The sequence below is a fragment of the Trichoplusia ni genome, chromosome 13, assembly GCF_003590095.1.
Source record: "Trichoplusia ni isolate ovarian cell line Hi5 chromosome 13, tn1, whole genome shotgun sequence".
NCBI lineage: Eukaryota > Metazoa > Arthropoda > Insecta > Lepidoptera > Noctuidae > Trichoplusia > Trichoplusia ni.
Genome location: NC_039490.1, coordinates 10503891 through 10531431, shown reverse-complemented (window position 1 = coordinate 10531431; position 27541 = coordinate 10503891). Strand labels below are relative to the sequence as shown.

Here is a 27541-nt window from a genome sequence, read left to right as displayed (position 1 = left end):
TCATCATCCCTATTGTTGAAACAAAAACAACGTAGATACACAACGTAACTTACTTAAACCAGAAGCAAAATTCATGATTTTCTTGTGGGATCAAATGACAGATATTTCTCGTTAAATCAAATATAAATCTGAGGTTTTGATTTCACAAACATTTAAAAAAAAACAATAAACAGACGAATTGAGATCCACCTCCTTTTTGAGCGATAGAACGGTGATGTTTTTGTATTTTTGTTTGTGTTTCTTCGGCGTTCAAAAGTTTTTCCCACGTTTTTATAATGTCATTTTTTTGTTCGTTTGTTTGTCGTTCCAATTTTGAGGCACTTCCCGATAAGCTAGCAGGCTTTTCACGGTAGCTTCAAACCCTATGACAATGCAATTTACAATTATAAAACGACTGGACCGATTTTGATAAAATTTTAATGGAGTGAATTTTTAAAACTTTTCTATTTAGATGTTTTCAATCTATTTTTTTATATTATTTATTGACCATCACGCTTGTTACCCAGGTGGCCTACCTAGAGAAGGTCCGCGCGGAGTTACAACGCGAGTACTGCGTGCGAGTGCAGAGTTGTGTGAGACGGTTCATAGCGCGACGCAGGTACCTGCGCCTGCGCAGCGCACTGCTGCGGCTGCAGGCCAGGGCTAGGGGGTTCTTAGCCAGGAGGTCAGATTACTTGTCTTTTTTTTACATTCTACATTTTTTTTATCAATTGTAAAGCTCGTTCTTAAGCTTTAGGTATATATCATCTAATTTTTTAAAATATTTTCAACGAATGTAATTGTATTGAGTAAACATGGAGTTTTGTTTTGGAGTGCAATTAAAGATAGTTTTGTATATAATTTTGAGAAAATCTTGCTACTATCAAGGATTGCAAATGTTATCTTTATAATCTCTTATTCCATTCTAGTTTTTTTGCCATGGGTGATTGAGACTTAAAATGAAAGCTATTTTAATTTTAATTTATTTTTCTATACATTTCTTCATAGATTACGATGACCAATATATGGGTCAAATGAACCCATACACAGGACGTGACGACCTACACTAAGCTCAAACTGACCCATACTTATAGTCGCCGTCATTCTCCTCCCTCACAACATAGTCACCGTGACCCATACAAAGGTCAAAATGACCCTAAAGGTCAAACTAACCCTTACTTTCAACAGAAAAGCACAAGAGATCCGTCGTCGCCGAGCCGCTATCAAGATCCAGCGAAACGTCCGCGGCTGGTTAGCCAGGACCAAGTACCAGCGGCTTCGTAGACTAGCGATCGGCTTGCAGGCGAGGGCCAGGGGGTACCTAGCCCGGAACCTGTATAGAGATAGGAGGAGGGTGAAGGCGGTAAGCTGGATTTTAGTTTTAAATAATTGTAAAGAAAATAGTTTTGAAGAGAAACTATATTGAAAATGATTCAGTATTAAATAATGAATGGAATTTAAACTCAAGCGTATTTAAAGGAATTGAACATATATGACACCCACATAACCCACTCACATATGACACCCCCATGTCTCACATGTGACCCTCATGTGTCTCACAATTGACAGTCACGTGCCTTACATATAACACTCACGAGACTCATACATGACAACCCCATGTCTCACATGACACTCACGTGTCCCACATGTAACCCTGGCGTGTCTCACATATGACTCTCACGTGACTCACATATGACGACCCCATACCTCACATATGACACTCATACGACTCACATGACACTCACATGTCGCACATATGACACCCCCACGTCTCACATAGTATTGATTTCTCATCCGGAAAAAAGTGTGTGATGTACATATATGCAAAGTTGAAACTATGAGAAAGGAACTAAGGAAAAGTTTACAAAAGTTATAATAATATTAAACAATCTACTGGTCCTATCGCGGTCCACTGCTGGAGATAGGCATCCCACACTTTTCCTCACAAAAGTATTCGAAATATGTCGGTTTATAATCCTTTTTTGAATGAATGAATGACTGAATGAATATTCACCATCATTGTACACCACAGAATAAAATCATCTTTTTGTCATTTTCAGGTTATAACCGTACAAAGGTATGCGCGCGGCTATCTCGCTCGCCAGCGTGTTAAGAAGATGAGACGGCAGATCGTCATCGCACAAGCATCTGTAAGTGAACTAATAGTTAAAGTAACCATTATGGATTAAGTATATTTTAACTTTTATAAAACTGTACCCCCCCATCGTTTCGAGCATAAAAATAAACAACTTTTAACCAAGCAAATAATCTAATCCAAAATATAGCCACGTCAAATTGTGCGCGACGTGTCGCGGGTTCAATCCCCGTGTTCAACAAGTATTTGTGTGATCCACGAATGCTTGTCCTGAGTCTGGGTGTCTCTGTGTATGTGACTTGAATGTTTTGTGAAACATCCCGCGACACTAGGATTCCTGAATGCGGGAGTTGTTTAAAAATACAATAATTTAAATGACCAATTGACTGTATTTAAAATATCTCTTTTAAAATTTAGAATCGCTTTTAAAATTGTACCCTTTAGTAATTTTCTCTGCTATAATTCTATAGTGTACACATTGCGCCCCCAACAAAAAAATACCTCCCTCGCAACACTTATATGTACAAAAACAATACTCAATTCTTTTCAATTCTATTCTCCCTAGATACGTCGCTTCCTCGCCCGTCGTCAATACAAGCGCCTACGCATCGAGGCTCGCAGTCTAGACCACGTCAAGTCATTGAACAAGGGTCTGGAGAACAAGATCATAAGTCTTCAGCAGAAGCTCGGCGATGCGATGGAGAAGGCTAAGGGGATAGAACCGCTCATGATGCAGATCGTAGACCTCAAGTTAGTAAATATTGTTGAAATGAAACTACTTTTACGGATTTTATCGCGGTTTAATTTTTAGATTTTAGTTCCCGACGTTTCGATACCTTTGCAGGTATCATGGTCATCCGTAGAAGTAGTTTCATTTCAATGTGTAACATTCGTAAACCTAAGAAACCACTAGTATTTGTGTTTTTTTTTGTCTGCAAGTGTTTATCACGGTAAGCAAGTATAGCAAGTATGTTTGACTGCACGAGTGGTTGAGGTTACCACGCCAAAGCCCGGAAACGACGTGTCGCAGGTTCAATCCCCGCGTATATCAATTATACAGCGTGAAAGGGACGTCATACCGATCCCGTGGTCCAGGGGTTCTGGACATGATTTCAGATCCCCCTACGATGGAATTTTTCATCGGTCCATTAGATTAAAATAGGGTATTGATGTGGTCTACCAATGCTTGTCCTGAGTCTGGGTCAGTTTATAAAATGTACTCTGTGGTCTGGGTGTCCTTACGCATGAACCAAGATGAAATGCGGGGGTCGTTCTTTTTATTTTAAGTTTCGTCTAAATCCGTTTAGTAATATTTCACGTGTAAGAGTAACAAACATCTATCCATACATATAAACTTTCGCATTTAAATATTAGTAGAAAAAATATATCTTAAATGACTATTGCCTTAACAATTTTGTGTTTTACTGTAATAATAATCTTCTTAACAAATACACCATTTATCTTCCACAGAGCCAAAGTAGAAATCCTAAGACACGTCGAAACTGAAGCTAAGACTCTACGCACATACATTGTAGACAAGGACAGCCTTATAGCCTCTCTTAAAGCAGAGCTCACGCAGGAAAGAGACAGCAACAAACTGCTGAAACAAGAGAAGAAGACGATAGAAGAGCAGTATGAGAAGAACAGAGTAGCGTGGGATGAAGAGAGTGAGAAACTAGCTGTCGAGTTGAAGAGTGTTAAGGAACATTATGAGTTGGCGATTGAAGGTGAGTTGTTATTATTATTTTTTGTATAGATTGTATGAGATCCATATGCTTGGCAGAATATATTAGTAGAAGATATTCCTTCCAGACCCCTGAATCTTTTGAGATTCATCGCGAAGAATAAAAAATAATTTTCTTCTAGTCGATTTGTCTAAGAACAGTTGCAGTTTATTCAATTGTGTATATTTTGAATCGTGATATTACCCGTTTGCTTGTTGATGTGTGGTTTCTTGTTCAGACAGCAAAAGCATAATTAGCTTGCTTATAATAAGATCAACACAACTTAGTCACTTGGCCAACACCATACCCCTTAGTAAGACTGATTGTCAAATTCTCTAATTAGCTAAATAGCATCAGAATAAAAAAAACCGAGTAAATCTGATTAGAATTCTTGGAGGAATCAGTGTACATGCATACAAAAAGGCAACCGATTAAATTGGAACCTCCTCATTAAGTAAGTAAAAATAGTCACAAATCGACCTTGAACTAAATGCAGTCCAAAAATTTAATGATCATAAAACTAAGCCAACCCTCTTTTCAAGGCAAAAGCAAACAAAATATCACCAAAACAAATCTATCTATAATAAAATTCAGATACAATAAAATGATAAATCTTATCTCGAAACTTAATGCACGGACTGATAGCTAGCTATAGATTATCGCTATATTAATTATTAACATCAGTCGATAATATTTTTACAAGCAAACACGTTTACGACTAAAACTCCTTAATTTTTCGGTTTGTGCAAGTTACATTACTCCTCGCGCTAACGCTGACGAATCCCTCAAATGTATTGAACTGACAAGTCAAAGTCACGTCACTTGTCGAAGAGGAATGTCAGTCACATACATTTGAAGTTTTTTAAACCTTTTCTGTTTTAATTGAATGTGATATTGTGTGGATTTAACAATTAAACTTGAAGTATATTTTTTGTAAATTTAGAGAATAATTTAAAGTGTGAATGTTGACTAGTTTGGGACTCAAATTGTTTTCGAGAGTGTTTTCCAAACTTTTCAAGTTAAAGTTCCAAGTCAGTTTGTGTAGTGCGATGTAGCGACAATGTTAGTGACAAGTGAAGTACCGGAAGTGGCGAGCGAATGCCGTGACACTAAAAGTGTCGCAGTGAAATGGTCACAGGAGTTTGAGTCCAGGGCGCAGTTTTGGAAAGGTTATAAGATTTTTAATTTGCATTTAGAAATCGCTCGTGGCTTAGCTACAACTGCACAAGTTAATTAATCATAGGTTAAGCGACACTTGATGCTGTCAGTCTTTGGATGGGTGACCGTTCATGTCATAACGAATTCCTCCGTTAGGTTACATTGTGGGTCACGGCTATTATTTACACATATTTGACAGTGGTTACAGGTAGCTACGAGATGTCGGTCAACCAGTCTAACCAAGGGTTATCGTGTTGCCCAGGTAACTAGGTTGAGGAGGTCAGATAGGCAGTCGCTCCTTGTACAACACTGGTACTTAGCTGAAACCGGTTAGACTGGAAGCCGACACCAACGTAGATTGGAAAAGGCTATATGGAGATAAATTAGTAGTAATAGTATTTTTTTTATACCATAATCATATGGAATTCTAAATATGTAATTACATATTATATTAAAGAGTGTTATAATAATGATGTCACTAATATTAATCTAGTTATATCAAATGATTATGCAAAAAAAAATATGTTGTTATTTTATTGTGATAAATAAGTCATATTCGTATAATTCAGTACCGTTATTATAATCGAAATTTCCAAAAAGAAAAGATTATATAGTGAAAAAAGAGTATAACAGTGGAATCCTTTCTTAAAGATCTCATTCGTAGGGTAAAAGGGAAATCTTATTACTGAGGCGCTGCTGTCTGTCCGTCTGTCATCAAGCTGTATCTCATGAACAGTCATAAAAAGACTGTTGAGATTTTACTCATGATATACTTCAAGTTATTTCTAAAAATAAGGTACAGAAACTGTTGTTACTTATTGTTGTTATTTATTTTTAGCCGAAATAAATATTACTTTGACTAAATTTTTGTGACTAACTAGGATGTAGTAGATCTAGTTATAGATTGGTATTTGCCGATAAGTAATTGCATTTGGATGTCACGAGATAGCTTACAAAAAATAATGGTATTTTAGAAGGTTTATTGCTAAAAATATATTAATACATACATTCAAGAAAATGTGGAAAAAGTAAAAGATATTTCATAAAATATCAATGAAATTAATTGAAATAATTTATTCTACAAATAGGATATATCATCATTTTTACATGTCTTTTTTGAGAACGCTGGAGTCGATATTTTCTATCTGACTACCCTGAGAAGAAATGTCAAAACAAACTCAGGGTTACACTTAGGTGAAGACCGGTAAAGCTGCCTTGAATCCTTAAAATGACTACTTTTATTTAACTTTTTTGGACCCACTCCTGGGTCAAGGTATTCTTTCAAGGTCTCTTTGATTCCAACAAACATTTCCTTCGCATGTTAATACATGCCTATATACGTCCCACTGCTGGGCATATGCCTCTTCCCGTATAGGAAAGGTTTGAGCATTGACCACCACGCTGGCTCACTGCGGTCGATTTCAGATTCCAATATTCGTAATCCAGGTTTCCTCACGATGTTTTCCTTCACCGTTTGTCAGTGGTGTCTTAGAATAACTAAGAAAGTGTATATAACTTTGAAGAAGTCATATTGGTTCTTTGCCTGTGTTGGGATCGAACCAACACCTGTTAACGAGATAAAAAATTAGTTCACTTCGCATAAATAGTAATCTATACTAATATATAAAGCTAAATAGACCATACATCGAGGAAGGTTTTAGGCTATATACCATCACGCTGCGACTAATAGGAGCGAAGATACAACGGAAAATGTGGCAAAAACATTGAATATTATTTATCTTCGAGGGCTTCCGTTCAAAAATTCCTAACTTATATCTTCTAATCACACGCGGACGAAGTCGCGGGCAACACCTAGTCAAATCATAAAGATAATCAATACAAAATAAGGCTTCAATTCCACCTCTTCTTATCTTCTAGAACGAGACAAACAGCACGAGAGAGAGAAGAATGCTTTGAACGCAGAACTTGAAGCGGAGAGACAGAGTCGGCAAAAGTTGTTATCAGCGCAATATGAGTTGCAGGAGAGAATTGACTCGCTACAAAGGTAAGGTTTAATAGGAAATTTGTAAAAAAAACATCGTTTATCTCGTAAACTAAAAATGAAAGTTATACAGAGATTTAAAATCTCGTGTGACGTCACTTACCAGTAGTATTTTTACTAGTTAGTTTTGTTCTTAGCCCCCATTACCATATATTTCGTCAATTTAAGTGTTTTTAATCTTCCTGACTTTTTAATAACTAATAATAATAATATTTATACTGAATCAGGTTAGACTGGAATAACGACCCCAACATAGTTGGGAAAAAGTTAGGCCGATGATGATATTTAGCTCTAAGTTCTAATGTTTCAACATGTCCACAGTAAACCGGCCGCCAAGGAACACAGGCGTTCTCTATCAGACGCCAGCAACAACTCGCAACAGGAAACAACGGTCGAAGATGTAAGTTAACATATTTACTAGAAGAACAACATTGGTTCAAATCGGCGGTTCTAAAAAACGGACTCAAATAGTTACTGAGACATAGGGTCAGGCTCTAGATAGATGGATTGCATTTTAACAGCAATCCTACAATCATTCTTCAATGCAATTTCAGTTGGCGAGCAATGGGATTGCACGTTTGGGTTGTAGATCTAATGCAGTCGTGTCAACTGTATTGATTTCGAGCGCGCTGAATAAATTCTAAATGGAAGGACCTATTCGGCTATTTTCTTTTTGTGTATTCCTTAAAGTCCAGTTAAGGTTTCATTATCTTAATAAAAAAATCATTTTAAGGGATCGCAATGAAGGACAAGACTTTAATCCCGGTATTAAGCATGAAAACAAAATGATTTTAAGGGTGGGGCAGGGTCAAAGCTATATTTCATCCCGGCATTCCCAAGAAAACCTAACCAACTGAACGAGTAATCTGAACTCCAAGTGGATGGAGTCGCGGGCTACCACTAGTTATTGATCAATCATATTTAATTAAATGATTTATTTTACAGGACTACGGTTACGGGTCGGTTAGATCTGTGGAGAGCACGCGACCGGCGCTGGAGGCTGTCAACTGGTCCGCAGGGTCAAACAATGGCCCTTCACCGGTGAGTTATAGCTTATTTTGGAATTTAAAGTATCTCTACTAATAAAAAAATGAACTGCTGTTCGTGAGTCTCGCTAAAACTCGAGAAGGGCTGAACCGATTTGAGTAATTTTAGTCTTGAAATATTCGTACCAGTCCAAGGTTTAAACGTTGAGAAAATATGGAAAAATTAAGGCAAAATACTACGCCCGTGAAACCAGATAATATTATAATTTTGTTTCAACATCAAAAACATACAACCGACTTGAAATAAAAACGGGGTCAATCTTTAAATTCAACGGAATTAAAAATTTATCAAATAATTGGTTAGCCTGAGGTTCTGACGCAATGAACATAAAAATACAAATCCAGAACCTCGTTATTTTTGAAGTCGGTTTATAGAGCTAAAGAGTTTGTTCGATTGCGCAAATCTCAGGAACTACTGGTCCGATTTGTAAATGTATCTTCTAAATCTATTTCATTATTAGGAGCATAGTATGTACATGTACAGTATGATTCAGAAAACGTGGAAAAGCCGCGTACACAATCAAAACTATAAATTCTAGGTTCGAAAAAAACCTAGCCTGTCTGAGTTTTGCATATATATGTATGATATATAAAACTTTAGATCAAATACATATAATATAATAATAATCTTTATTTAAGACATGCTCAAAACGACTATTTAACTTTAGGTGGCCGACGCAGGCCTAGTTCTGCGCATGCGCAACAGGATCTCAGCGTTACAGAGCGAACTCTCTCGCACCACGAAGAGAGCTGCTGACCTCGAAGAGAGGATTATGAGTGAGTATATAACATCATACTAATCTATATAGTAACTATCGTGAGAATAATTCATTATTAAATGATGCAAGTATAACACCAGTCTGTAAAAATGCCTCTTTCCATGTAGTTAAGGACACATGCCCATTGCATCTTAAAATATCCTTATTTATATTGAAAGAGACCTTTGCCCTGCTGTGGGTCATTTATAAAAACAGACAGACTTATGTTTAACGCCGGTGCTGTCAAAAAATAAAAATCTTGATTGCACGGATAGCCGAATGGATGAGGTCATCACGCCAAACCCCCTGTGAGGGTTCGGCGCGGGCTCGATCCCCGCGTAGGACAAGCGTTTGTGTGATCCACGAATGCTTGTTCTGAGTCTGGATCTCAGTGCATGTGAATTGTGTGTTTGAGAAAACCCCCGCGACACACAAGGATTAAATTCCTTTTTTTTTAACAAAAGAAAATTATCGTATTGTGTACCATTTCTACAGCCTCTAAAATTAGACTGTATTATTTAAAGATATAATTTATTTATCATTAATATGACTTAACATGCAACATAACCCTATTTCCATTAATTCATCAGTCTAAATAAGTTAATAATATACTAATATTATATTCGCATATACCAGACCGCAACGCCTCGCCGCCGACCAATCCAAACATAGACCGTTACAAGCTAGAAGAGTTGGAGATTGAGAACAAGAAGCTGCGAGAGCATCTGGACCGGCTGCGGGCCGCGGGAGACTCCATGCTGGTGTCTAAAGAGGTCATAGGTGAGTTAAAGGTCAAGTTACAGGCATTAAGAGGTCAGAGGTAAATTATAAATAGACAGTGCCAAGTAAAGATGGAGAGCAGGAAAAAGTAGAAGTACCTAATGCTTGAGGAGACCAAAAGGGGAACTGTAAATGGACAGTGCCAAGTAAAGGCTGCAGGGTACGGGAAACTCCATGCTGGCCTCGAAGGAGGTCATAGGTATGATCAAGGTCAAGGTATAGGCCTTAGGAGGTCAGAGGTGAATTATGAATAGACAGAACCAAGTGAAGCCGGAGCGAGACGCTGCGAGAACACCTGAAATACATATATGGAACTAGAATCTGCACCTGGACCGGATGTGGGGGCGGGCGACTATCCTGGAGTCTAAAGTCACAGGTGACTCAGGGGTCACGTCATAGGTTTAAGATGAAATTTCATGTCATGATGATGATGATGATGAAGTCCTGTTATCCCTTATCATTGACAGAGGGAGACAAATGTCATGTTATAGTGCTAGCTAACTTTAAATGCATGGATAAATAGAGTTAGTCAGGTAATATTGATCTCGGTTGGATGGCCCTGTAAAGGACGATTGCTTTAAGCCAAACATACATACGTCAAACGCACATAGGACTGCACAAAAAACTCCCAATAGAATGTGGGGCCTTTATAAAAGTGGAATTCCTTTAAATACCAAAGAAAGATGCCTTAATTGATAAATTAGCTGTCTTCCCTTTGTTAATTCATTACCTTATCAGTTCAAAAATTAGTACAAAAGTACCCTTTATATAACAAAGGGTTTTAACCAAATTAGTTAATGAATTCCAGAAAATTCGCTAATTACTTAACACCTTATTAATCGCAGACAAAACATTGCGCTAAATAAATTAGTAAGTGTTAATTGCTTTCGTGTCTAACCATTGATATAAAAGTAATGTAAAATACTTATTTATTTAGTCTCTGCTTAACTCTTTACCAAGTAACATCGCAATAGCCGGGTGGTATAAACTGTATAAACCACGCCAAACACAATACGCGACGTGTCGTGGGTTCGATACCCGTGTAGTGCAATAGTCTAGTGCAGCGATCGAAGACATATTTCAGCCTAACTGCTTAGAAAAAGTTTTTTAATATTTTTATTGCGCGCTAATCTGGAAAGCTGTGTGTGTGTGTGTGTGTACGGATAGCGGATTGCTGTGTGTGAGTTACGCTCAAGACCATGCCCGGGACAAGTGAGTTTGATCGCGGTTCGATATTTCACGCTGCTCTTTGCTTAGGTAAATAATAACTCAAAATCCATTAATTCAAAATATGTTACAATGTATATCTTTTACGTAGACGGCACCCCGTATCGCCCACCATTCACCGCTTCCTAAGTGCTCTAGCTGTGAAAAAGAAACGGCGCAACAAACTCCACAGCATAGCACGCTGTCATTTCTTTACAACGTACATGAAATGATTTTTGACGACCTCCGTGGTCGAGTGGCGTACGCACCGGTTTCAAGGTGTCGCTAGCTCTGTGGTCCCGGGTTCGATCTGCGGTCGGTTTAATGTAAAAATTCACACGGGTCTGGTTGTTTGTGGTACCTTCGTTGTATCTGAATTCCATAACACAAGTGCTTTAGCAACTTACTTTGGTTTCAGAACAATGTTTGTGATGTTGTCCGCATTTATTTAATTTTTATTGTAAAAACTGTAAAGTATGGAGTTTCTTGCTAGTTCTTCGCCATAGGAATGACATTTAGTAACTGTGCACCGTGTAACCGCACTTAGACTCATTACTGTAACGTTTAAAACGTGCCTGGAAAACGGCCTACTTGGAATAAAAACTTAATTTTGAGCCCAGCTTTGGATAAACGTGTATTTATGAGATTCTTGTTGCAATTGTTTACCTTTAGTTTTTAATTTCAGACTTAATATTTCCCTTTCAATCAAATTTAGACCTTAAGGCATATAATTAAAGATATAATTTTAATTTGCAGAACAAATGAATATCATGCAGAAAGAGCTTGACAGGCGAAGAGACGAATGCGTTCAACTAAAGAGCGTTTTAACAAATCAGGTTTGTACTAACTAATAATGATACTGTCCGTTTTAGGAGTAACCTTTTGACAGGTCGTAAAATCGCAAGATACAGATTGCTAAAACGATTTAATTCGAAGCGAAATTATTGCCTATACTCTTATCAAAGCAATATCAAATTATGTACTATTGATACTAATAGTAATTCAGCCTATTAATTAAGTCTATCGAAGTCCACTGCTGGACATAGGCCTCCCCCAAATTGCGTCACAACACCCACTCTTCAGCATTCCGTCAAAAACACTCTTATTTTTTCTTTTAAGATTGACAGCTGTCATTATAAAGCTATCGCTGTTAATAGCTGTCATTTTGTATATTAAACAATTACCGTCAAACCAGGGCCCCAGGAATGCAAAATGGCTTAAAATTCCAATTTTCGTATTCTCTTAAGCATTTTTCTACACAATAATTGAAATTTCCGTACGGGACGGTACACTCAAGGTCAATACAATTACCTTCCAATTTTTGTATTGGCAAAATGCTTAAGAGAATAGGAATAATTTCAATTTTAATTCAATTGCCATTCATTCATCGGCCATTGTTAATAGCAGAATAGGGGCTCCGGTACTAAGTATATGATCCACTCATTGAAGTTATCTGACTCTAACATACATATTCTGACATCCGTGTTTGCTCGGACACACTAATCTAAATAGTTTTGACACGCTCAGATAAACGTTGATTTTTATAGATAACGATGATATCTCTTATGTTTGCTCATGTCACAGAAAATGTATCCATATGCAATGGGTTCGTTTGTCTGTGTGTTTGAAAGCATAAAAATTGCTTTTAAAGTTAAAGACTTGTTTAGAACTGAAAAATTGATAATTTTTATAGAAATTTTTACTTTAACTTTTAATATTTTTGGTAAATACAGATTTTGATATAAATATATTGTTTGGATGGATAGTCGGGATAGATATGGACTCATAAAGTATCTTGTTGTGGGTTCGATTCCGGCATAAGACTGTTGAGACAATAATACACTACAATATTCAAATAAAATAAATAAATTCTACACTACACGATAAAATTTTGATATCCTATTAATATTTCCAAGCAAACCCACAGGCAAATATTAGTTATAAACTTATGAAGTTATGTATCAAAATATTTGTTAAAGGGCAGTAAACGGTACGAGCAATATCGTTCAAATTGTAATACATTGCGTAGCCACACAGCTCTGGTATCAAAAGCAATGTATCGTAGCCAGCAATGTATAACAACTTATGCGATACTTTACAACGTCTATGTCAGTTGTAGTATGTCACCGTGTTTTTATAACTGACATTCTTCTGTCAAAGTTGGTGGAAATATGACGTTTCTTTTATAATATGTTTACATATGTACCAGCGAATTTTTAACCAAAGAAAAGACTATATTTGATAAATTAAAGTGATTTTAAACTAGAATATATGATAAAGGTGAAATTATTTTCAGTGTTTTAATAAAGAAAATACTGAAATTGGGTTTCGGAAAATTTTAAAGTGTCATTAATTAAATGAATCTCAAATAATATAATTGAGAAATGAAACGTGAATAGTCTGTGTGCAATGAATTCACCTATAACTGGTGTGAGAATATCAAAAACGTTATGTATGGATAACCCGATTCATAGAAGCAATTTCTTCTATTGTCAGAAAGAGGTATATATATTACACTAGCTGTTTCCAGCAGCTTCGCCTGCTTTTAATCTTAAATGAACCCACGGGAACAAAAAGTATCCTATGTGCTAATCTATGCAATAAACTGTCTGTGTAACAAAATGATTCAATCTGTTCTGTGTTTTATTGCTTGAAAGTGTAACAAACATCGATACATAAATACATAGGTTTAAACTTTCGCGTTTGAATATGAATTTTGACTTTTTACTTACCTCATAAATACTTAAACCTATTTCGATGCAAACAATTTATAGAAGTTAGAGAATAGAAGTAGATATTTTAAGATATTAAATGATGTTTTGTATTTGAATACAGAAACCGTGGTTCCAAGCTTTGAAAAACGTCGTGAGTAAAATAATATCGTAGTTTACATAGTCAGCTTTGTATATTTTATTTAATTAACAATTTTTATTAACCGTTTTTATTGTTCAGTTAAAACTATTAATAAGACTTGAGCACTGTTTTTCACGAGTTTATGTTGTTATTCTTGTTATGAATGTGGTAACTAAATACTCTAAATGTTTATTTGACAATTGTCCCAATAAACCCCAATAATAGACTAAGGGCCGATTTTTCAATCGCCAGATAACTTTTATTCGACGAATAAGTTTGACGTTTTGACAGCTTTTGTATGGAAAATATGTCAAACGGCCATATTTATTCCTCAGGTAGAAGTTATCTGGCGATTGAAAAATTGGCCCTAAATCATAATATAAAATATTGTTTTTTTTTTAATTTATTATCCTAAAAATTTAACGCACTTTAAAAACGTGCTGTATTTAGTTTTATTTTTAACATTCTTTATTAATTTATTACACGCCTTCCGTTGCTGTTATTGCATGGTATATTATTAAATTTTATTTTTATTATACATACAGACTAAATAAATAAGTAGATAAAACAGGCTTATATTGGTCAAAAATAAACTATGAAATTATTAAAATAGGGATTTTTCTTTTTGTTTTACCTTTAAAGCTTTATGCCCAGTCTACGGTTTTATTTGGTCTGTATTAGTTAAATTTTACGAATACCTAGTGCTACTAAAAACATTGCATTTGATACAAATGTAATCGTTATTAATATTTCTTGTAAAGTAGATTTTTTTGCACAATTAATTAGTTTTCACTTTAATTATTTACAAATGATTAATCGGCTATAAATCTCTGTCCAGAAACATTCAAGTTGAATATTAAATTGATTTGACAATTATATTACGCACATAACAAAAAAATCTTTCATATATATAATATTCATTTTTAGTGTTCCTTAGCTCGAAAGCGAAAAAAGAACACCTAAAAAATAACTTAATGGTAACAAAAAGTAAACAAATTACAAAAAAAAATGCACTGAACCTATCCATATATCTCAAATAAACTGTATTTTACTTTAAAAACATGGTTATTCAATTCTGAACTGTATTTTCATAGACGGTGAATCTAAAGTCGCTCGCTACCTCCAACTACGGCTCCGATGTGGATATCATCAACGAGGATGGCGAGCTGGCGACCGCTTACGAAGCACAGAAGGGTATTAACAGGTACATTATAAACTATCATATAATACTTAACGCTTAGGTACGAAACTGGCAGAGGCATCGCACCTAGCCTAATATGTTATGCATACAGCCAAATTCACAATACGACCTTAAAAGCGAATAAAAAATACATCTATTGAATATAAATGTCAAATTCATAACTTATCTAATATATAAAATTCCCGTGTCACGATGTTAGTTACCGTTCTCCTCCGAAACGGTTCGAGCGATTTTTATGAAATTTTGTATACATATTGGGTAGGTCTGAGAATAGAACAACATCTATTTTTCATACCCCTGAGTGTTAAGGGAAATTGTTTATTATTATTTTTTTTATAATGAGGCATTAAAAATACATAGAACTAGAAAAAAAAATCGGCAAAACATCGTTTGCTGGGTCAGCTAGTATTATATAAAAAGATAGGCAATCAATGAAAATCAATCAACCTTCATTTATTCTTATAAGGCTAGTACTTCTTGAATATCGTATTTTGTAAAATACTCCTTCGAATAGTTTTTCATTAATATTGAACCTTTGCATATAACCCGTTCATAACGAAGTCACTGTCTTTGTGTCCTCATCTCAAAATTTAGAATAATTCTACACTTGAAGACTTACAACTATGTTTGTTTATTCATTAAGTTTTATCTTTTAAGCTATAAGCCTTCCACAGTACGATAAATAAATTAAACAGTATTAATTAATTAATAAGGGTATTTTTAATTACCGTACATGCACATCTCCCTACATTTAGACATGAGCTTATTACTATTTTCAAATCATTTTTTTGTGCTACTTGCAGACAATTACAAGAAGAGTTGATTGCTGAGAAGAAATTCTATTCAGAGCACATATCTAAAGCGAAAGCGGAAACGGAAAGACTCAGAGAGGAGAATGAGAAGTATCAGAAGTGAGTACATTATTAATATATTTGATTTGATAGTAACTGTCTTGAGAATGATTAATTATTAAATGATGTAACGGTTTACTTACGCGTATTTATCGGGATTGCCCCACAACGCCACGTCAGCTCATGATTAGGATCTCCGGTTGGGTCCGAATCTAGTCGGGCAATCCCGATAAATACTAAACCGTTGTATCATTTGATAATATATTTCTTGTTGTGTGTGTGTTTGTGCTTTGGTTTTATCTAAATATATCAGGGTGTTTGGGAGATCGATGCAAAGCCGTGAAGCAGAGCTAGTATAGCCTATTTAGAACCACTTAATCTGATTAAGTCAGGTTTTGAATTTAAAATATTGGCCACATTTCACCGAAGACTAGTTCTGTCGTTGCATCGATGCAAACACCCTGTATATATCAGCCTCATTTAGGCGATGTGAGAAATATCGTTCAAGTTGTAATACATTGCGTAGACGCGCAGTTCTGCTATCAAAAATGATGTATCGTAGTCGGCAATGTATTGCACCACGCACTTTTTTGTAACGCAACTAAATATTTAGGAATTAATTCCTTGTTTCGCGGGGGTTTCTCAAAAATTCGATTCGCGTGTCACGAAGACACCCAGACTCAGGACAAGCATTCGTGAATCACACAAATGCTTGTCCTACGCGGAGATCGATCACGCGACACGACGCGCACTGTGGGTTTGGCATGAGTGTCTTTGTTCGTACTTTGGCGCTGGACTGACCTTTTGGTCTAGTGGTTAGTGATTCTATACCGGGGGTCGTGGGCTCGATTTGTTTTGTGTCTGGGTGTAATTTATCTCTATTATATATGATTTAGAAACGTGTTAGTTCTTTTATAAGTTGTCTAGTACTTTAAAGCGCAAGATTTGCTTTATTTAAAGCTAGATGGCGTTGTACGAAAGTTGATAAATCCTGTATTATATCATTATTTGTTTTAAACACGAACGGTTGTTCTGAGTCTTGGTTTATTTTTTCCCCCTACACCTTACTATTGAGGAATACGTTTTAAAGAAACCAACGATATTTCTCGCATCATCCAAATGAACAAACATTGCATGTTTTACAAGCGCTGGCACATTTTTATAAACTAAAACCTGACGTTTTATATTAGTAATACTTCTTAAGGAAATGTCGACTCCAAGGTTCTCAAAAAAGACATTTAAAAGTGATGATATATCCCATTACGTAATAAATGGCTTCATTCCATAAATTCAAAAGTTTATTTAATAAATTATGTACATGTACACACAAAATAGTAGACCCAAGAACATTAAAAATATGTACAAAGGTGTTGCTTGTTTCTAAGGAAATCTCTACTAGCATACCCGCGGTAGGAGAAGTGGTTGATATTGGCAGTCAACAACTAGGTTTACTATAATTTACAATAGTATCCAAAGACTAAATATATCTTCTCCCACTACTGGGCAAAAACCATCCCCCATATATAGAAGGAAGCTAAATAAAGTTAGTCAAATAGTAAATTATTTGGATTCCAGTTATGAAGAAACAAATATTCTGCTGATCGGAAGATTTAATAGCAAGAATTCGAAGGAACATATTAAACGACTGATCATGTCACAGTTCTTTATAGATTTGACATTTACTTTATTACAATTATTGAAACTATGACAAGTATAAACTTCTATAAGACGTGTCACAATGCAATGAACAAATTCAAGCTTTAAAGTAGTGACCTCGGTAGCTTAGGTCAAACGACTGGTGCGTGTAGTCAGAAGTCGCACGTTCAAATCCTGTCTACGATTTGAATTTTTTTTCATTGTTTTATTTGTGTTTAATTAATTAATGATTATTGTTTATAAGTAAAATTGTTTTTAAGTGAATTTAAATGTTGATCTGACTATCATTTTGTATATGTGAATAAATGTACGTTGATTTGACAATAAGGGTTTTTATTTGTAGGCAAAGTATAACAAGTTAATTCTATGTTTTGGCATTTGAGAGATATTCAAAATTAAGGCAAAAATATCCAGCACCTAGGCCTAAATAGGCCCAAGTATAGGCCATAGGTGTGCTTTTCCAAAATAATATTCACAAGGAGAAGAAAAGGCAAGAAAATATAATTAAAAGCTATTTTATTTCATTTCAATTAGTAGTCGATTTCCAGTAGTTTAGACATGTTATTATGTAATATTTTCAGGGTTACGTACACAAATGGTAAAAACGGAACTGTTTTTATAAGGCTCCGCTGTCTGTCTGTCTGGCACTTGGTTGTATCTCATAAACTCTGATAGTTAATCAGTTTAAATTTTTACAGATTATGTATTTCTTTTGCCGCTGTAACTTCTAATTTAAAACGGATTTAAACAGCGTTTGGTACGGTTATCATTTTGGAGGGTGAAATATCTTTAGCCTATTTGTCTGAAACATTCAGTGTAACGCGGCCGGCTTATACTTGATAAGATTTTTGATAAAGTATTAGATGGTGTTAGATCTTAGAGAAACTATCTGTTTTCCTGTGGTGTGACATCCGTGGGAATGTCACCAAAAAGAGAAAAATGCGAGAATTGGTCATGCAGTAAATTTGCGATCGTACCAAACACTTAAACACGATTTTTGTTTCAATTATTTTTTACAACAGTAATTTAAACTGTCTAGCTGAGCAGATGTACAGCTGAGCCTTATTACGGTTCCGTTATTATCCTTTGGGCACTGAATCCTAAACAAGCCTAAATAAACCTATATCTACGAAACTTTATTCAGCCAAACCTTGTTCTTAGAAAAGCCTTTAATAACAAACCCTATATCATCTTTATTAAAGTAGTCTGTCTCTTTGTCTAAACATCTTTATCCATTTTTAACAATAAACATTTATTTTCTAATTAATATATTTTCTTTCCACAGATTACTGAGTGCTGATCTCAGTTCGGAACCCAAGAATAAATCTCAAGAGTTCGCGCAGAACGAGATTATAAGACTAGCTGCTGAGAGTTTGGCGTTACAGGCAAGTATGCTTAAAGCTGTGTTGTGTTATGTATGCACTAGCTGTTGTCCGCGACTTCGTCCGCGTGGTAAGAAGATATAAGTTAGAAATTTCTGAACGGAAGCCCTCGAAGATGAATATTTCTTCCTGGTTTTTTCCACATTTTCCATTGTATCTTCGCTCCTATTAGTCGCAGCGTGATGATATATAGCCTAACAGGTCAAACTGAGATCGTCCTTTTTTGAAGTTTTGGTTAAAAAAATAATAGATGTATTTGATATTTTTTTCAAAGAAAACTTGCGGACTAATTAAATCGTTAAGATAGTAACTATTGTTTAACAAATTGCTACTAACCCGCTTTAAGGAATTTAATCCTTGTGTCGCGGGGGTTACACAAACTTTCAAACATTCAAGTCACATGCACAAAGACACCCAGACTCAGAACAAGCATTCATGTATCACACAAATTCTTGTCCTACGCGGGGATCGAACTCGCAACACGTCGCGCACAGTAGGTCTGGCGTGGTGACCTCAACCACTCGGCTATCCGTGCATTAAAATAACCCTGTATATTTTCATTTGACCCTCAGGAGCGAGTAGACAAGCTATCAGAGAGCTGTCGCCGTTACAAGAATCAGATTCGTTTGCTCGTTAACAAGTTGAAGGAAGTCGGGATAGAAGATGTCAACGATATATTAGATAATAATGGTAAGTTTTAAAATACGCCTTCAAGATATTTTCGCTGTAAAGTTGCTTGTAAACGATCAAATTTGTTTGTCAAACATTAGCTTCAACGATCAAACCAAATGTGTGTATCAAGACAAAGTAAAGAAGGCGATTCAGTCGAGAATGGTTGAAATTAAGACCAAGATAAACAGATATGAAATGCAATGATTTTCAAATACGTAGATTGTTTGACAAACGCTTCAAATACAGCAGTACACTATCAAATGATTTGACATACACGAAAATGTGACAAATATCACAAACAATTTGATTGTTTCCAGGGCACTTAATAAAACCTCTTTAGTCGCGACTAGGAGGTAACAATGCATCAGAAGTCCGTTACGTCAATATGGCGTCACGTTTCCGTAGCATCCGGTTTTTTAATATTGTTGATGTTGTCAATACCTAGATAGTTAATACAAAAATCCATAAAACATTTTGAAAAAAGAAGGTATATTTTGCCATCTCATAACAAAAGCCCGCTTTTCTGTATCAGTATTTGGCAATACCTTTCCGTACTTGCCATGCTTAAATAATATAAAATTAAAATTTCTACTATTTTTTTCCTAGACTCAGTGGTGCCCCCTAACGCGTCAATGACACTAGAGATGGCGCCAGTCACGCGCAAGAAAGAGCGCGAATATCTCGGAATGTTCGAGTACAAGATACAAGACGAGGGGATCATCATCAAGAAGCTGATCAGCGGTGAGTTTGCCCACCAGTGGGCATAGATGTAGGGTTAGTGTGGGCTTTTGCCCAGCAGCGACCATGAAGCTGCTCAGCGATGATTTTTGATAAGATTTTTGTAAAGATTGCCCAGCAGGAAATGAAATAATTTTGTAATTTTGTGGTAAGGCTAGAAAGAGGTAAAAAATCTACATTATCTCATTGCTGAGCACAACCATGAATATTGACAGATATTTATTATATTAGTATTGATTATTTTAGGCATATCAAATTCTACAATCTTCTTTAATCAAAATTCAACTTTACCCCACAGACTTAAAGCCCAAAATCGCAGTTACACTCCTGCCGGGCCTCCCCGCCTACATTCTCTTCATGATGCTTCGACACATGGACCACGTAGACGATGAACCTAAGATGCATCAGCTGATGAAGGCAGTCAGGACTGCTGTCAAGAAGACGCTCAAGAAACGGGCGGAAAGCGTCGAGTATAACGCGCTTTGGCTCGCTAATATGCTCAGGTGTGTCTTATTTGGAGAGAGATAAAGACCATATTGCTAAGACGTTTGATGGTTGGTGAAAATAGGGACCTTATTGTAACAGTAGTACGGTCTATTTTTCTATGATGTTTTCTAGGCTGGTAGACAAGGCAAGTAGATTCATAGACTTAAAGTCAACAGTAGCTCGGCCTATTTTCCTCAGTCAAGGTAAGACTTATCAGATTTAGTCCAAGACAACATTTTCCTAAGATGCACCTAAAGACAGACAGGGATTGCAAGTAATTATAGACATTCAGTTAATAGTAGCAGTGTCTTTATTACTAATATTTTATTGCTAGTCAGAAGTTTCCAACACACAAGCCAGTTTATTTTTAGCTTACAATCAGACAGACAGAGATACTTTCGCATTTATTATACACCGTGATTTTTTAGTCGTCTTACAAAAGCAGCCCAGTTCATGTATCCAATGACTAGAACACGTTCATGATAAAAAAATAGGTAATTATGAGATTTGAAAAAAAATTAAATGCAATTTTTATTCAATATTATGATGCAATTCGTAGTTTTTTAGAAACACAGCTCTGTTGCGAGCGCGGTCCGAGCCTTGTAACAATGGTGAGGGGCGCGGGCGGCGGCGTTTTTATCATTTTTAAGAGTATATTTTAGATTTCTCTTGTTTAATTTTTCTTCGTACGTAGTATCTTAGTTGATGATAAAAAAAAAAATCGCGCCTAGGGGTATTTTACGTCGGATACATGAACTGGGCTGCTTTTGTAAGACGACTAAAAAATCACCGTGTATTAGCATGTACGAGTATTACATAGGTTAACACATTGTACCTACATACACCTATGTACTATAAAATACTTACCATACAATATGCTCTCCATCCACCACAGACTCCTGAACAACCTGCGCCAGTACAGCGGCGACACAGTGTACCAGAGCGGCAACACCCCGCGCCAGAACCAGCAGTGTCTGAGGATCTTCGACCTGTCTGAGTACAGGCAGGTGCTCAGCGATATAGCTGTCTGGATATACCAAGGTCAGTTGAGATGAGGTTAGGTAAGGTGAGGTCAAGGTAGGCAGGTTAAGGTCAAGTTTAAAAAACAACAACTCAGCGATATAGCTGTCTGAATATATCAAGGTCAGTTGAGATGAGGTTAAAGGTTAATGGTACTACTTTCTTGTTTGTTTGTTTGTCGTTCCGGTTGGATTTTTGTAACTCAATTTTAAGGCACTTCCATGGTAAGCTAGCAGGCTGAAGTTTTGAGTGTAGATTCAATCCCGATACCGATTTTGATAAAATTTGAATTGATAGATAGATGACATGTAAAATGTGAGTTTTTAGATTTTTAAATCTTTAATTTTTTTTTCATATGTAAAACGATTCCAGCAATAAAGAATTGCTATTTTGCCTGCATCGGTGCCGAATCTGCACGAACGCCACCACGACACATAAATCAAATTCATGACTTCTAAATCTTAAGTTCCTTTCCTCCCCAGGGCTGATCCTGCTCCTGGAGCGTCAGCTAGAGCGCCTGATAGTCCCGGCCATCCTGGAGCACGAGGAGATCAGCGGGCTGTCGGGGCCGAGCGCGCGGCCCCCGCAGCCCGGGGCCGGCCCCCAGCGTCTCAAGCAGGAACTGTCCGCCACACACGCGCATCTACACACCTACGCTGTCGATCAACCGCTCAGACTTATGATATTTAAACAGGTAATTTATAATAAAACACTTATTATTTGTATATCTTGAGAGATTAGGAATTGACGGAAGAAGGAATTTAAGAAGAGACTGAAGGAAGAAATCCAGCTCGCCTCGTCGCGAAATCGTTTTAATTATTTACAAACCTTTTTTATAGTGACTATCGTGAGATTCATTATGAAATGATGCAAAAATCATGAGATTTTCTTTAAATATGTTGGGCTTGGCTTCCAGTCTAACCGGATTCATCTAAGTACATGCCAGTGTTGTACAAGGAGCGACTGCCTATCTGACCTCCTCAACCCAGTTTCCTGGGCAACACGGCACTCCTTGGTTAGACTGGCTGTCAGACTTTTCAAGCTTCTGACTACCCGTAACGAATACACTTGTTCAGTGATAGACTATAGTATAAAGTGTGTCCTTCCAAATAATTGCGATTATTTGGGCTATTTGTAATCAGGATACCGCGGCACGGAACAGCGGACTTTTGTTCTTTATGATGTCTATCATCATCATTCCCCTGCCCTTATCCAAATTATTTTATTTGGGGTCAGCGCAACATGTCGTCTCCTTCCATACCTTTCTATCGGCCGTCATCTCACAAGAAACACTCTTTACAGCCATATCGTCTTTCACACAATCCATCCATCGTTTCTTTGGTCGTCCTCTTCCCCTATATCCATCCTCATCCATGCTTAACGCGATGTCTAGTTCTACTTAATTATAATAGTATTTTAAAACCGCTACTTGTTCGCCTAGTGCCACATCAGCTTATGATTAAGGACTCCGGTTGGGTCCGAAACTAGTCTGGCAATCCCTTTTTAACATTTAAGTATATCCTTCCAGTTGTTCTACTACATCTGCGCGTACAGCCTCAACCAGCTGCTCCTCCGCAAGGACCTGTGCTGCTGGGCCAAGGGTCTGCAGATCAGGTACAACATCTCCCATCTCGAGACCTGGATCAAAGAGCATCTGGCTGAGTACGGACAGAAAAGCGTAAGTTTTATATAATTAATACTTTATTGTATTCAATTAGATTGTACAGATGGTCAAAAGAAACAAGTTTAAGACCAATATGGACTCTGTAATATTATTTACTTTATATTGATACATTTTAGGAAAGAACCGTCAAAATCTTATGTCGTCAAATTCAAACTTGAAATGTTGACATTGATAGTAACATTTTGATAATATCTCTAAAGTTATGTTTGTTTATTAGTTAATGTCAATAGTAATTAATATAATTAATGTTCATATACCTTTTTAACAAACTTTGTTGAACTTTCTCAGTCGCCAAGACAATAATATTTAAAAAAAATGAATTATAATCTCGACAAACAGTTTTACTATGGGATACTGTGTTACCGAATCAAATGGAGTACTTGTATTCCATTAAATATTATAATAGGGATGATGACAATTTTTTTTTGTGGTGTCCGTCTTGTAGTTTTTTGTATAATAATGGATACGTATTTTTTAATTTGTCCCGCAAACATAAATTGACCAAATTACAGTGAATGAAACTTACGCGTGACGTCACGATTGAGTATACATTCTACTCTATCGTTACGTCACAAGCTCCTAAACTTTAAAGCAGTTAACCTTTGTCTCATACTTTTCAATTATCTAACTGAGGGACTAATGAGATTTTTTCTTTTTATACCCAGTCGTCATCCCTATTAATGAAATATTGTAAATTGATTGATTATGAAAGTTTGTTTGGATGGTTCCTTGTTTTGTTACTCTTTCATACATAGTTTATAACCTGGATTAACACACAGTAAAGTTTTAATCCCTATTTCACTATCCCGTGATCGCATGGTGGACATATTTCTATGATCCTATATGTATCCTACCCATGTATATGCTGTCCCAGGTGGAGGAGATCCTGGGCGTGTTGAAGCCCATCACGCAGGCGGTGCAGCTGCTGCAGGCGCGCAAGTCCATGCAGGACGTGCAGAGCACTGTGGACATGTGCGCCAACCTCAACGCCATGCAAGTCTGCAAGGTAGGCGTGGACCACGCATAGCCATACATTATAAACTACATATTATAAAACAGAAGAGCTTTTCTGTCCCTATATACCTTTGACTACTTAAATCTTTAAAACTATTCGACGGATTTTTTTATTAGATAAAGTGATTCAAGAGGAAGGTTTTAAAGTATAACTTATGCAGAATTTGGTAGAAAAACAGTCTATTTTAGAGGTTTCAAATGTATTTACTATTTTTTCGCTTTCATTGCGAACGCGGGTTTAACCCTACAAGATACAACAACCTACAAAAAAGTCCAGGAGAGCTTATGTTAAGTTCTTTCTACTACACTGACCTTTCCATCTGTCTCCATAACCTCACTGACCTTTGCTTATCTGCTTCTAGATCCTGAACATGTATACTCCGGCCGAGGAGTATGAGGTCAAGGTTACGCGCGAGTTCATTCACGAGATCCAGAAGAAGATGCAAGAGAAAGCTGGCACTAACCCTGACAAGGAACCGGTCAGTATATAGGGTCTTTGAGGGGGGGGGGGGTTCACAAGGGTTCAACACATTTGAAGAATCGAGGACTTGGTCAGAGTAATATGTATAGGCACCAAGTATTATTTATTGGTATTGAAATGAAACTACTTTTACGGATTTCATCGCGGTTTAATTTTAGATTTTAGTTCACGACGTTTCGACAGCTTTGCATAATACGCGATAAAATCCTTAAAAGTAGTTTCATTTCAATGTCTAACATTGGCGTAAACCTAAGAAACCACTAATTATTGGTATCCAATCCTGGGCCACGATTCTGCTATTGAAGATGGCCTATGAATGAATGGCAATTGGATTAAATTTGAAACAATTCCTAGTCTCTTAAGTATTTTGTCAACACAATATTTGGCAATTCATTGTATTGAAAGTGTGTGTTCCTCCTCTTACTGGATTTTTATGTTGGAAAAACGCTTAAAATAATACGAATAGTGCCAATTTTATTGAATTTCCGTTTATGCATCGGCCATTGCTAATAGCAGAATTGTGGCCAAGTACTTATGTGGTGTGCAATAAAGAATATTCTGTCTATCTATTAGATGAGGGATCATGGATAGATAGGTGGTTGGCGATGCTAAAATAAAGATGGGGTGGCGTAGACATGATTTTTTCCACATGAGTTTTGGGCAGGCCGTAAGCATTCAAATTGATGCAATTCGGGGGACGTCATATACACGGTGATTTTTTAGTCGTCTTACAAAAGCAGCCCAGTTCATGTATCCGACGTAAAATACCCCTAGGCGCGATTTTTTTTATCATCAACTAACATAATAAGTACGAAGAAAAATTAAACAAGCGAAATCTGAAATATACTCTTAAAAATGATAAAAACGCCGCCGCCCGCGCCCCTCACCATTGTTACAAGGCTCGGACCGCGCTCGCAACAGATCTGTGTTTCTAAAAAACTACGAATTGCAGCATAATTTTGAATAAAAATTGCATTTTTTTTTTCAAATCTCATAAATACCTATTTTTTTTATCATGAACGTGTTCTAGTCATTGGATACATGAACTGAGCTGCTTTTGTAAGACGACTAAAAAATCACGGTGTATAAGTATAAAGGTGGCTGGCTATACACAAATATATGGGGTGGGTGAGGGGTGTTGCACAGATATATAGACAACAACAGACGGAAATAAATATAGGGCTTTATCTGCTTTGACGTAATCTATAAAGGTGGCTATAACAATATAGGAGGGGGTGGGTGCAGATATATACACGATAATAGACAGACAAATATGGGGGTTTTATCCACTTTTGACGCAATCAACAAAATAAAAACCTCATAAAAATATTTTCTGTTACAGCAAAACCTTCTAATGGACTCCAAGATGATATTCTCGGTGCAGTTTCCATTCAATCCCTCCCCAATCAGACTGGAAGCAATCGAGCTACCGGAAGTACTAGAAATGGATGGTCTTCTCACCAAGATATAGAAGACCAACAGTAGACCAAGAGCCCAGTAGACAAGTCACATTACTCCTCGCGCTAATGCTGACGAATCACTCAAATGTATTGAACTGACAAGTCAAAGTCACGTCACTTGTCGAAGAGGAATGTCATTCACATACATTTGAAGTTTTCTATTTTATGTGACAATGTCAAGGTCTTCTGAAGATGAGAAGAAACGTAGAAGTAAGTTTAAAACTATAGCTAATGTATTTATTAATACTCTTTAATTTAAGCACAGCTTCATTTTAAGTCGCCGTTAATGCTGCCATTGAAAGGTGAAGTGCGGTCTCAAAATGAAGTTGAGTTTGAGATGTAGATGAGTAGACAATTTGAAAGAAATTACGTATTATTTTACTGTATTATATTTATTTAGAAAAGACCTATCTAATAGATATATGTATGTTGAAAATAAGATTTTGTTAAAACAATAGTCTTTTTGTAATTTTTCTTATTTGAAGCGAAACTTCTGAAAATAACGAGTAGACAAAAGTCGAATATAACCTATAATGGTTATTCCACCATTGTTATTATCTAACTTGCATTAAGCAATTACGACTTGCGATAAATTTGCGATAAGACTCGAATTACAATATCTTGTGATTGTAAATATGAAACTTTGACATCGATATCGCAAAATTCTCGCTATTGCTTCACTCTCGTTATTTAGGTAATACATGCTGGTCATATTTTAAATGCCAATGTTACGCATAATATTTAAACTGAAGTGCTCGCGTATAATTATAGTAAGGCCAACCAGACGAGATAAAAAATGTAAACAGATTTTCAGGGGTTACTAACATTTTTATTTGAATAAACTATTATAAAGTTAGAATTTTGTCAAAAGTGAAGGAATGATCTTGTTCGCAACATGGCGGACCAAATGTTGACAACTGCCGTACTGACTTCTTTCTTGTACCACGAAACACAACGACAGCTGTCATCGACCAACTCACGCCTCGTGCGCGTACGAGTGATAAGGACAGGGATAATAATCCCTCTCTATCGCAATGTAACTCAGTAACGGACCGCTTGTTTACGTTTTTTATCTCGTCTCGTTGGCCTTACTATAGATGTCTCACTGTCGGACATAGGCCACCTCGCGAAACAAGAGGTGGTTTAATAATATGAATGATAAATTCTTTAAGGAACCCTATATTTATTCGAAAATGTAGATTTTTTTAATGTTCTTTAGTCAAAGAAATGATACGACATTGAAAATATGACCTGGTGAATATTCCATTATACGTTGTAGAAATCAAATGTTATAC

At 36.4% G+C, this 27541-nt stretch overlaps 1 protein-coding gene across 2 annotated transcripts in view; it reads left to right on the top strand.

Annotated features, from left to right (window-relative positions):
- LOC113499869 (unconventional myosin-Va) overlaps positions 1-26437 on the top strand; it is a 48512-nt gene extending 22075 nt beyond the window's left edge. Inside the window, exons 17-40 of one of the 2 annotated variants that reach the window (XM_026880446.1) lie at positions 507-664; positions 1168-1342; positions 2040-2129; positions 2640-2824; positions 3545-3801; positions 6835-6961; positions 7280-7358; positions 7904-7999; positions 8673-8781; positions 9399-9542; positions 11505-11584; positions 13584-13613; positions 14696-14805; positions 15606-15713; positions 18595-18694; positions 19264-19381; positions 19970-20104; positions 20400-20604; positions 21483-21628; positions 22090-22301; positions 23136-23285; positions 24166-24297; positions 24668-24784; positions 26129-26437. In XM_026880446.1, coding sequence (XP_026736247.1) covers positions 507-664; positions 1168-1342; positions 2040-2129; positions 2640-2824; positions 3545-3801; positions 6835-6961; positions 7280-7358; positions 7904-7999; positions 8673-8781; positions 9399-9542; positions 11505-11584; positions 13584-13613; positions 14696-14805; positions 15606-15713; positions 18595-18694; positions 19264-19381; positions 19970-20104; positions 20400-20604; positions 21483-21628; positions 22090-22301; positions 23136-23285; positions 24166-24297; positions 24668-24784; positions 26129-26257 — 3192 coding nt within the window. In that variant the 3' untranslated portion in view covers positions 26258-26437. The remainder of the gene's footprint in view (positions 1-506; positions 665-1167; positions 1343-2039; positions 2130-2639; positions 2825-3544; positions 3802-6834; positions 6962-7279; positions 7359-7903; positions 8000-8672; positions 8782-9398; positions 9543-11504; positions 11585-13583; positions 13614-14695; positions 14806-15605; positions 15714-18594; positions 18695-19263; positions 19382-19969; positions 20105-20399; positions 20605-21482; positions 21629-22089; positions 22302-23135; positions 23286-24165; positions 24298-24667; positions 24785-26128) is intronic. The other variant, XM_026880448.1, reaches the window with a different exon arrangement.
- Positions 26438-27541: the final 1104 nt, after the last annotated feature.